This window comes from Sminthopsis crassicaudata, chromosome 5, assembly GCF_048593235.1.
Source record: "Sminthopsis crassicaudata isolate SCR6 chromosome 5, ASM4859323v1, whole genome shotgun sequence".
Taxonomy (NCBI): domain Eukaryota; kingdom Metazoa; phylum Chordata; class Mammalia; order Dasyuromorphia; family Dasyuridae; genus Sminthopsis; species Sminthopsis crassicaudata.
In genome coordinates, this window is record NC_133621.1 from 58,862,600 (window position 1) to 58,873,774 (window position 11,175).

The window sequence follows — 11,175 nt, forward strand, 5'->3', positions numbered from 1 at the left end:
CGCTCCCCCCTCGGAGAGGAGCCGGAGCCCGAGCAGGAGCAGGAGGAGCAGGAGAAGCAGGAGGAGGAGGTGGAGGAGGAGGAAGAGGAGGAGGAGGAGGAGGAGGAGGAGGAGGGAGAAGAAGGAGGAGGAGGATCAGGGGGTTTGGGAACTAGCATGAGCTGAGTGAGCGGCGGCGGCGGCGGCGGCGGTGGCGGCGGCGGCGGCGGCGGCGGCGGCGGCAGCGGCAGCAGCAGCAGCTCCTCTCTCCTCCGCTCGTTGCCCATTGACAGCAGCGTCTGCAGCTCGCTTCAAGATGGCCGCTTGGCTCACATTCATTTTCTGCTGAACGACTTTTAACTTTCATTGTCTTTTTCGGCCGCTCCGACCGTCCCTCGCCGGATCCTTTTTCCGGGTATGTATCCAGGGAGGCGCCTAGTGGACCGTGGGCGGGTGACGGAGGGGGCTGCTCTGGGCTTTGGGGCCGGTTTGGGTGCCTGGAAGGGGAGCCGAGGTGCCCCCCCTTCTCTTTCTCGCTCTCGCTCCCTCTCGCTCGCTCTCCTCGCTCCCTCTCTCCCTCTCCCTCTCCCTTCCCCAGCTCCGTATGGAGAAAGCTCTGACAGTCTGGGCTTCGACCACACATACACACACGCACACCGAGACCCACACACACACACACACACAAGCAGAGGCACACGCCGCCCGAGACACAGACTCACAACCCACAACCCACACCAGCCCCAGTCTCTACCTCCGTCGCCTCCACCTACTTCAGTCAGAGACGCGCGGACATCCTCACATTTTAGTTCCTTTCTCCCCGGAGCTCCCCTCTAAAACCTCCCAATGCACATGGCCCCCGAGGAGAATATTTCTATTTCCAGCCTTTGCAGCTTCCCTGGACGCAGCGCCCTTTGTTGAGAGACAGATTTTGATTAAACGGGGACCGGTTCCTGAAATCGGGAGCTGCCTGGGTCAAGTGGTTTCCCTCCTCTCCCAAAGAAATGTATTTTGAGGTGTTTAAACATCCACCGAACGTCCCCATATTATAGGGATGAAGTATGTGGGGGGCAGCGATCCCGTCAAGGTGGGTGTTAAGCTGGAAAGAGTTCTAACAAAAATGTTATTAACTTAAGTTGGACAAACACTTGTATGAAATTGGATGGCTTGTTAAGATGGCGGTTCCCAGTTGTTTCCAATGTCTCTTGCATTTGTGCTTAAAATGGGAAAGTTTTTCCAGTGGTACTACCTGGGGGTCAGTTTTAAAAGAAGTTCTCTTTAAAAATCAGTTGGATCGTGGTCACGGAGAAATGGGTAGTTTCAGATTTGGAGCTATTTTGGAGCGAAGATGGTGACTGGATGTTAGCATGTGTATGCTGTTTTGTTTTGGTTTTTTCCTCCCTCGCACTCCCCCCCCCCCCAGCTACTTTTTCTTTCTAAACTTCAGTGTGGGGGTACGCTTAGAACCGAGTCTTTGCTAACGTCTAGCAACTATTACATTGTTTAGTTGGTACTTGTATGGGTCATAGGGTTGTGTAGAAGAGGGATACTGGAAAGTTGATGGCATATGTGTATGTAATAATTTGGCCTTGACAGCCTAATATTGAGGTGTTTTCTCCAGCAATTTATGATTAAAAATTGGAAGAAAACCACTTCAGAGACCCTGATAATTCTAACAGTCAGAGAATTTTTAATGAGCTTAATGATTATGGCTCATTATCTGCAAACTAAGCACCTCATTCTACAAAGTTTGGAAAACTTCAAGGATAGTTCTACACATCCAAGTGTGGACAGATGTTTTATAGGATTTCAAAAGTGGCCGAGCCTATATTTTATATAGAGAACCACTGTGACCAAAGAAGTTTAGTAGAGATACGGTATTGAACTCTTCTCTACCAAGGTAGAGATCACTTGGTATTGATCACTTAAGGATTCCAATTTTTCACCTATACTAGATCATGCCATGACAGTGCCTTCACAGTTGAGTTTCTTTCAGATAGTGACTAATTACATCGTCCAAGCACTTAATTTTATGAACATAATTATCAACTTTTGTATATTTAACTTCGTTTTTCTCTTCTATCTTTACTGCAGTGTGATCGTGGTGGGTCATATTCTACAGTTATTAAAAGTTTACTTAAAGCACTCCATTGATGAATGGAATTTACAATTTCAGCTGTACATGGTAGACCAATTATTACATCCAACTTCTTGGTTATATCTTAAGCAACCAAATTGACAAAATTGTCCTGAGACTTCAGTTAACCCCTACTTTTCACATAGATAGAGCTACAACCTCCAGAGATGGAATTCATTTGCATTTCTTAGATTGCAAATAGCCAAGCTGATTGTTAACATAAGAACTTGCTTCTGTTTTCCTTCATTTTGACATAACTGGTGTCAGGCCTCTAACAAAACTGACAGCCCTAGCTGAGTGTGGTATAATGGCAAGTTTTTTTTTTTTTTTTTTTTAAAACCATTGTGTATTTTTACCATTGTAATTGTGGTGCTCTTTTTCTTGCTTAATTGACAGTTTCTGTGTTGGGACAAAGTTATTCACATGTTATCAAGTTCTCTAGGACAGAGAAAGTATTCCTCAAATCATGTTTAAGTTAAAAAAGGACCATACTCAAGGTTTTCATGAGTTTTCCTGCATTTTCAAAAGGAAGAGGAGGACAAAAAAGAGCTGAATTTTTAGATAACAATGTGTTGTTTAGCAGCATGATAACTATTATCTGATTTGAGGCCAGTCTCTTGGCATATATATAGTATGACTTTAAAGCCTAATTTAGTATTTTGTCAAAAATTTTGGTCTAAAACTTACACTTGGGATCCCTCTTAAGTCAATTTGCAGAGATGTCCCTCCCAGCTGTTTGATTGTTCAGTTTATGAGTATTTGACATTTAAAAGGAGTTAGTTGTCCATAAGATATCTGAGAATTGTAGCCAGCTTTTCGCATTAAAGCCACTTCATAAACTTAATGATTGAAGGAAAAAAATCAGTGTGATATACTTTTACAACATGAAATGCAGCCTTCTGGGCTTCACTTTTTGGAGAACAACATGCCATACCTTAGGGAATTTCGTTTTGGTGGTCACTGAAGTGATCTTTGTACCCAAAATACAGTGAAATGTATATCTTGCTTTACCACATAACTCTTTGAGATGTTAGTGACTTAAATGTATAGTCGGTGTTCAGTATATTAATTAAGGTTTTCTTTTCTATAACTCCGAAAGACTGTTGTGTAGTAGGAGATAAAACTTTCTTATCTATCATTCATTGGAGTTGAGATCACCTTAACAAAAGCTTTTTAAAAGATCTTTCTTAGTAGATTAGCCATTAGTCAAAGACTTTAGACATCGAGGTGTGTTGTATTGTGTTTCTCTAGTATGTATCCAAATCTGAATAAAATTAGAATAACTGTTACATCACGTCGTGGGTTTCACAAATTCACACGTTTCTATTCAAGGCAACTTTCAGAATATGTGTCAGAAAGGTCAGGACACTGAGCCTGTGGTCTCCGTTTGAGGTCTGAAATAAAAAAGGGGAGTGGGGATAAGGAAGGTATTTTTGGAGGAGATGTAACAGTTTGATTTACTGGACTGCCAATTGGTGTTTCGTATCTAACAGTCCTTTTCTGTGATTGATCTATATAATATATTGATAATGCCATTTCATCTTATAGAGCTTGCTATGGACTGCTGGCTGAGAAAATGACATTTGTTTTTCACTCCTGTCGCTACTCTATGTTGACAAGGTGTTGATTTAACGTTGGGAATGGGCTGGTCACATGGTCCTTTGCATATTGTCACAGTCCTACTGTTGAAAGTCGTTTCTCTTGCTTTAATACTCGGTTTGTTCAAATAATCAAGCGGATTTCCCACCTTCACCCCTTCCCTTCCCCAAGCCGATTTCAGTTTTCAGTTTTTCCAACTTTGTACCGTTCATCCAAATCTGCAGGAGAAATTTAATTTTAGAGGAGGGAGCTTTAAAGAGATTCAGCTCAATAAACATCTCTGCAATTTGAGCTCAGAAGGTTTGGGGCTAAGTGCACAGTTGGCAATTCTTGGGGAAAAAAAAAATCCCTTCGTGAAAATTTTGCCCAGGCGAATTGCTAACAGGAGAGACTGAAAGAGTCTAGATCTGAAATCTTTTTGCTTCTTGCTTCGCTTGCTTCTTGCTTCGAGTCGACGTGGAAAGAGGCCCCCGAGAGTGTCCGAAATGGCCGGGAGTGGCAATGGCTTGCTTTTCCCTTGCCCAGACTCTGCCGCTCGCTTAGAAGCTCCCGGAAGGTCCAGATCTTCCCTCGCTCGCCTCCAGCCCGCGCCCCAAACCCGGCTCTGCCTCCCAGCGCTAACTCGGAACCTTCCTCCCCCTCCCGCACTAGGCTCCGAGCCCCGCACCCCCTCCCAACTCCCGTTGGAGCCCCTCCCCCCGGTCTTCGCGGCTTGCTCCCCTCCCCCCGCAGCCCAGCCCGGGCTTCCCCGCACACCCGGCTCTTCTCTGGGGCTTGGGCTGTGTGTTGCAGCGGTGGCCGGATGCCAAGTGTAAGTGTAAGTTGCTATGGAAACCCCGATAGAGGCTAGTTCCGAATCCGGAGCGAGACAGAGACAGAGGCGCCGGGATCCGCCTCTTCCACATCCCCTACCCCCTGTGTCTGCTTCGGGAGTAAAGAAGGACTTGGGGAAGGCTCTGCTCTCGGGCCCGCCCGAACTCAGGCCCCAGCCCAGGAGCTCAGCTCGAGGTGCGTCTCGAGCAGCTAGGGAGGCGACCAGGCTCCGGAAATGCCAGTGATGCGGAGAGAGCCGGATTTGTTTTCCCTTTTGTGTTGCATAGAAATGTGCAAGTTGTGGCTCCTCGAACCGACTAAATCAACAACCTTGGAGAAGTGGAGGAGGTGAACAGAGCAGAACCGTCCGCCGCCGCCCCCCTCCCCCACTTCACCCCATCCCACCCCACCCCACCCCCATGCTCCCGTCTCCCGGAGGCAGACAGTTGACTTTGGGACCTGCTCCTAAATCGGAAGTACCTCTAATCAATTAGGGAATATCTTTCCCGCGTTTGGCCGGAAGGGTTGGAACAAAACGTGGTAGTAGAGAAACGAGTGCGGGGGCCATGCGGGGTCTGCTAGTGGCCTTCCGCTACAAATAGAAGAAAGCCCCTCCTCCTCATTCAGTCTCTTCTCCGGACTCTCCGATTGACCTCGAAAGGCTAGAAGAAACTTTAGTTGGATCTGGATTCATCACTGTGGTGGAACGGCTGATGAGCAAAGTCCTTCTTTAGACAGTTATTACAGTTCACCTGATGAGAGGTTTTCGGATTTCATTTAGCTCTGAATTTACATGTGGTTGTGTGTGCGCGTATGTATGTGTTTGTGCAGCATTTTCCTATGTATAAGGATTCTGGAGAAAATTCCGCTGTGAATTAATCACCATTTTTGTATTTTTCAGGACTTCCTCTAATTAAGCCAAAATGCATCGAACAACTAGAATCAAAATCACAGAGCTGAATCCTCATTTAATGTGTGTGCTTTGTGGAGGATACTTCATTGATGCCACAACTATAATAGAATGTCTACATTCCTGTAAGTTCGCAGGCTCAACTTACTGATGTTCCTTGTGTATTTCCGTTCAGACTTAACGCCCCCCCCCCCAACTGGCTAAATTGAGACTTAAAGAGTAATCCTTTAAGTATTGTAAAAGGTGATTTTGTGTCTTTGGGGGCCCTAGGTGCTTTTTCTTACTGCATTAAGATAAGCATGCAATATGCAAGTCTTTTGAAAATGTTGATTGATGCTAATTCAAGTCATTTAAATATTATTAACTTTGGCATTTAAGTTTATTTTAACCTCTACCTGTGCTGCAATTTACTGCAATCCCACTGTTTCATTCTCTAATTACTAAAACCACCCAAATAGCATATTTTTTTTTTTCTTCTAGTCTGTAAAACATGTATTGTACGATACCTGGAGACCAGCAAGTATTGTCCTATCTGCGATGTCCAAGTTCACAAAACCAGGCCACTCCTGAATATAAGGTATGAGAAAGTTAAAATTCCTTCTAAGTGTGCTTTGTAACAGTTCCTAATCCTCTCATTATCATCTTTTTTAATAGAAAATTTTATCTTTAATGATAACTAAAATGTCATTAGTGCTATTTGATAGTTTCGGAAATAAGACAACTATTCACTTTTAAAGTATAACATTAATTTTTTTTCACATTTCATAGTATCTTTTTTAACACTGAATTTTGACATATTGTATTTTTGTTACAGCAGGAGTGTAACCTTGAAAAACAATATTAAGTTACAAAAATGTGATTGGTTCCACATTTCCTTTGTACTCTCCCTTTTCATTCAGGGAATTATTAGTAAGCTTTTTAAAGAATCTATTTTTTATGTGTGCAAAATGCAATGGAAACTAGAAGTCATTTATAAATATGAAGTATTTTGCCATACATAAAGTATTGTACTAATTTTAGAATTCTGTGATAGCCATGCATTTTGGTCTGAGAACTATATTTTTCATATATTAACTTTGTTCTACACAATGTCTCAATATAGTAAAAGCTTTAAATTGAAGGGAGGGAGAAGAAAATCATAATTTACACCTATTACTAGGTCTAATGAGTAGTTTACTTTTTTTTTTCAGATCAGATAAAACTCTTCAAGATATTGTATATAAATTAGTTCCAGGACTTTTCAAAAGTGAGTAACAAGATATAAACATGAATTTAATAGACTATCTTGTAATTTTTAAGTACTATATACCAGGCAAAAATAATATTTACATTTTTCTTTTAGATGAAATGAAAAGAAGAAGGGATTTTTATGCTGCTCATCCTTCTGCTGATGGCAAGTCCTTCTAGCTTTTACTTAACAAAATAAAATAAAATTGAGTTATGTGATTTTAAAAAAAGTCTTTTCCCAGTATTTTTGCCTTTAATTATTACATAATAAAGACTTAAAAGAAAAAGGAAAGCAAAGCAAAATCCACCTCAAATTGAAACCACATGACAACTTCCATTCTTTTTCTTTTTGTTGTCTTTTCTGTATAATCTTATTAAGTACATAAAAATTTCTATCTAGCTGCCAACGGCTCTAATGAAGACAGGGGAGAAGTTGCAGATGAAGATAAGAGAATTATCACTGATGATGAGATAATAAGTTTATCCATTGAATTCTTTGATCAGAATAGGTAAGTTTCACTGGGGGTGAAAAATCTATTTTTCAAATTAGAATATTATTAGTTATATTATTTTAATTATCCTTATCTATTTCCTTTTCTTAGATTGGATCGGAAAGTAAACAAGGACAAAGAGAAATCTAAGGAGGAGGTACAATCTGTTATATAAAAACTTTGTGCAGAAGAAAAATTGTGGATATTTTTAGAATTTGTATAATAGAGTCTGATTATTTTTTCTTTTGATATTCAGTAGTATGTAATATCAAATAGAAGTCAATTTATTACTAATTAATTGCTATTAATTAAGTGAAATTGATAACCAAGCATTATAAGCTATTTTATAGATAGATTAGAGCCTTACAAAATACTTTAATTCACTTGATATATGGATGGTCAAATAACTATGAATTGAGTTTCACTGATATTCTAAGTATTGAAATACTTCACACAAAATTACCAAGCAATTCTTTAAAATTTGAATTATATAATATTATTTGTTACTTTTTCTGTCTACACACTCCAAATTAGACATTTTTGAAAAATCCTAGAATTGAAAAAAAAAAATAACTTTCCTAAATATGTTCTCAGGTGAATGATAAAAGATATTTACGCTGCCCAGCAGCAATGACAGTGATGCATCTAAGAAAGTTTCTTAGAAGTAAAATGGACATACCTAATACTTTCCAGGTACTGATTTTCTTTTTAAACATTCATATGCTTCATTTTCTGTTAACTTAAAGTCTATTGAAGTCTGTTGCTGACCTTTTCTTTGTGCTTCTTGAATTCTGAACTAAAAGTAGAAATAGCTAAGCATTCATTGTGCTTTAAATTTTTGATTTTGGGGATACTATATAATACAGAATCAAAGATACTAACGACTAAATTCGTGACTAGCATGAAATCCTTAAGTATGCAATTCTGTTTTATCTCATGAAAAAGCCTTTTCCTCCTTTTCAAAGAAATTTTTTCCCCACATTGTACACATTGTAAAGTTGAGAAAAAAATGCATGATCCATTTTCAAAATAAATGTTCTTTGAAGCACCAGTATTAGTTTTAAGAATGTTTCTTGCGTGAAGAAGAAATGTATTTTAATTTTGTTATTTATTATAGTATTAATTAAATAATTTATATCTTAGATTGATGTAATGTATGAAGAGGAGCCTTTAAAGGATTATTATACACTAATGGATATTGCCTACATTTACACCTGGAGAAGGGTAAATATCTAATCAGATAATAAGAGAAGAATAAGAGGTTGTGGTTGGCAATAATATTTAAAAGGCTTATGACTGACTTAATCTATTTACTTTATAGAATGGACCTCTTCCTTTGAAATACAGAGTTCGCCCTACTTGTAAAAGAATGAAGATCAGCCACCAGAGAGATGGTTTAAATAATAGTGGAGAACTGGAAAGTGACTCTGGGAGTGATAAGGCCAACAGCCCAGCAGGAGGTATTCCCTCCACCTCTTCATGTTTGCCTAGCCCCAGTACCCCAGTTCAGTCTCCTCATCCTCAGTTTCCACATATCTCCAGTACTATGAACGGAACCAGCAGCAGTCCTAGCAGTAACCACCAATCTTCCTTTGCTAACAGACCTCGGAAAACATCAGTAAATGGCTCTTCGGCAACTTCGTCTGGTTGACCCTTCAGACTGTCCAAAAACAAAAACAAAAAAAAACAAAAACCCTGATTTATATAGATATCTTCATGCCATTACAGCTTTATAGATGCTAATACATGTGACTATCGTCCAATTTGCTTTCTTTTGTAGTGACATCGAATTTGGCTATAAACGATGGACTAGAGGTGACATTCATACGGACGTTAATTGCAATGAAAGATTGTTCCTGTAAAGAATTGATTTCTGAGGAGGCAGGCAAGATTTTTTTTCTCTGTGCTAGGAAAGATGTGAAATGGTTTTTTGCAGCCATTGTCAGGATTTGGGACTCTTCTGCATTGGATATAAGGATTGGGACGTAGTTTGTTAATCTCAATCTCAACTAACGCCTACATCACATTCTCTTCAATTGTTCTTGTTATGCTGTTTTGTGAATCTGTAGAAAACAAGTGCTTTTCATCTTGAAAATCAACAAAATGGAAAGAATATGCATAGAATGATGCATTCTATGTAGCCATGTCACTGTGAATAACAATTTCTTACATATTAGCCATTTTGATTCTTATGTTTCATTTTTACTTCTCCATTGCTTTGCAGAACCGATCAAAGGAAAGTAAACTTCAGTTTTACAATCTGTATGCCTAAAGCGGGTACTACCGTTTATTTTACTGACTTGTTTAAATGATTCGCTTTTGTAAGAATCAGATGGCATTATGCTTGTTGTACAATGCCATATTGGTATATGACATAACAGGAAACAGTATTGTATGATATATTTATAAATACTATAAAGAAAATATTGTGTTTCATGCACTCAAATATGGTTGTTAAATTCTCCAGACTGGTTCGACCCTTGCAGATATCCTATGTTTGAACTTTGCTTATCAGCAGAGAACATTTTTAGTGTGGATATCAAATTCCAAATTCAGCTATTTTGAAAACAATTGGCAATTATTATGATGTTTGTCTTTTTCCCCTCAATAATATAAAATTTTACTTCTAAAATTGTGTTGCAGTGAAGGAAACAGAACTCTGTAACCAAGGAATTTGAAAGTGATTTGTTCATTTTATTTCAATTTTGTTATTGGGTGTGATAGAATTACCATGTTTTTAAAAACACGTTGAATCACTATCGACATAAAATGTGGTAGAAATTTAAGAAACTGACCGATTTGTGGATGAAGGCATTAGATCTAAATTCATTTTAATATATGGTACAGCTGTTATTTCAAATTTAGCAGGTACGTCATTATTTCCAAACAAAGACAAATGCCTTTTCTTTAAATGTCTGTAAATAGGAGCAACTTTTAAGCTCCTAAAGGTATTAATTTTAAGTAGAAAGAGCATGTTGAATTTAAAATATGAACTGCCCCAATTGTTTTCAGTTTGTGCTTTGCTTTGGTCGAACTTTGTGTGTGTTCATCACCCATCAGTTATACATTTGTGAGGGTGTTTATTCTATATGAATATTGTTTCATGTTTGTATGGGAAAATTGTAGCTAAACATTTCATTGTCTTCAGTCTGCAAAAGAAGCACAATTCTATTGCTTTGTCTTGCTTATAGTCATTAAATCATTACTTTTGCATATAAGTAGTTATTTTTGCTGCCTTCTTTAAAGTTTCTGTGACTAAAGAACTTCCATGAAGTCACTAAATATATAATTTTTATTTTGATATAACTTTATATAATACAACTGAGTTTCTGGTTATAGAAATAGAAATAATTTTCATTTTATAAGTGATTGGCAAAAAGAAGCCAATAAACAGATTATTCATTGAGAAACTAAGAAAGTACTTTTTAAAAATAATATATAAAAACAACAAACTCCTTTTCTGGAAACTTTGAAAGAGATGAAAAGTGATTTAGAAAAATACACTTGTCTCTTGAAAATGATATCTACAAGCAGTATAATTTTTAAAATTCAGTTGCTTTTTTTTATTCCCTATAAGGTATATGTAGTGTATACATAATTCTTGAGTTAAAATTAATATTTTTCTCCAATTCTGTTAAGAACTTTTTTTTCTTGTCTCCCTTACACTCTCCAAACTTTCTATGTTAACTGTAACAACTAAGGAAAAGAGTTGGGTTAATGTAGATTTCAATTATTTTAATGTTTTGGGTATTAATATTGTCAAAGGAACAAAATATATGTATATATAAAATTTTAAGAGTCCAAATAGTGCCAGTGAATTACACATCTTGACACAACTTCATTTGATATATACAAATCTGAATTAAATATAAAGGACAAAGTAGAACCCAAAACTTGCATTTGGTGTAAGAGAGGTTTAGTAATTCCAAAATCAATTTACAAATAGCATATCTAATTTTACTAATATTAATATTTACTTCATGTGGATAACAAGAATGATGGGTAGTAAACTTTTGTTTCTC

At 38.1% G+C, this 11,175-nt stretch overlaps 1 protein-coding gene across 3 annotated transcripts; it reads left to right on the forward strand.

The window, feature by feature from the left end:
• Window positions 1–180: 180 nt before the first annotated feature.
• BMI1 (BMI1 proto-oncogene, polycomb ring finger) lies at window positions 181–10,366 on the forward strand. 3 transcript variants are annotated; one of them, XM_074266901.1, is made up of 10 exons: window positions 181–394; window positions 5,427–5,560; window positions 5,916–6,012; window positions 6,626–6,681; window positions 6,778–6,828; window positions 7,063–7,171; window positions 7,265–7,310; window positions 7,748–7,846; window positions 8,297–8,377; window positions 8,475–10,366. In XM_074266901.1, exons 2-10 carry the CDS (start codon window positions 5,449–5,451, stop codon window positions 8,802–8,804), a joined length of 981 nt encoding a protein of 326 aa, XP_074123002.1. In that variant the 5' UTR covers window positions 181–394; window positions 5,427–5,448; the 3' UTR covers window positions 8,805–10,366. The 3 variants fall into 3 exon arrangements, with proteins under 3 accessions (XP_074123002.1, XP_074123003.1, XP_074123004.1); XM_074266902.1 differs by lacking the exon at window positions 181–394 and adding an exon at window positions 4,561–5,287; XM_074266903.1 differs by lacking the exon at window positions 181–394 and adding an exon at window positions 4,629–5,336.
• The last annotated feature ends 809 nt before the right edge of the window (window positions 10,367–11,175 follow it).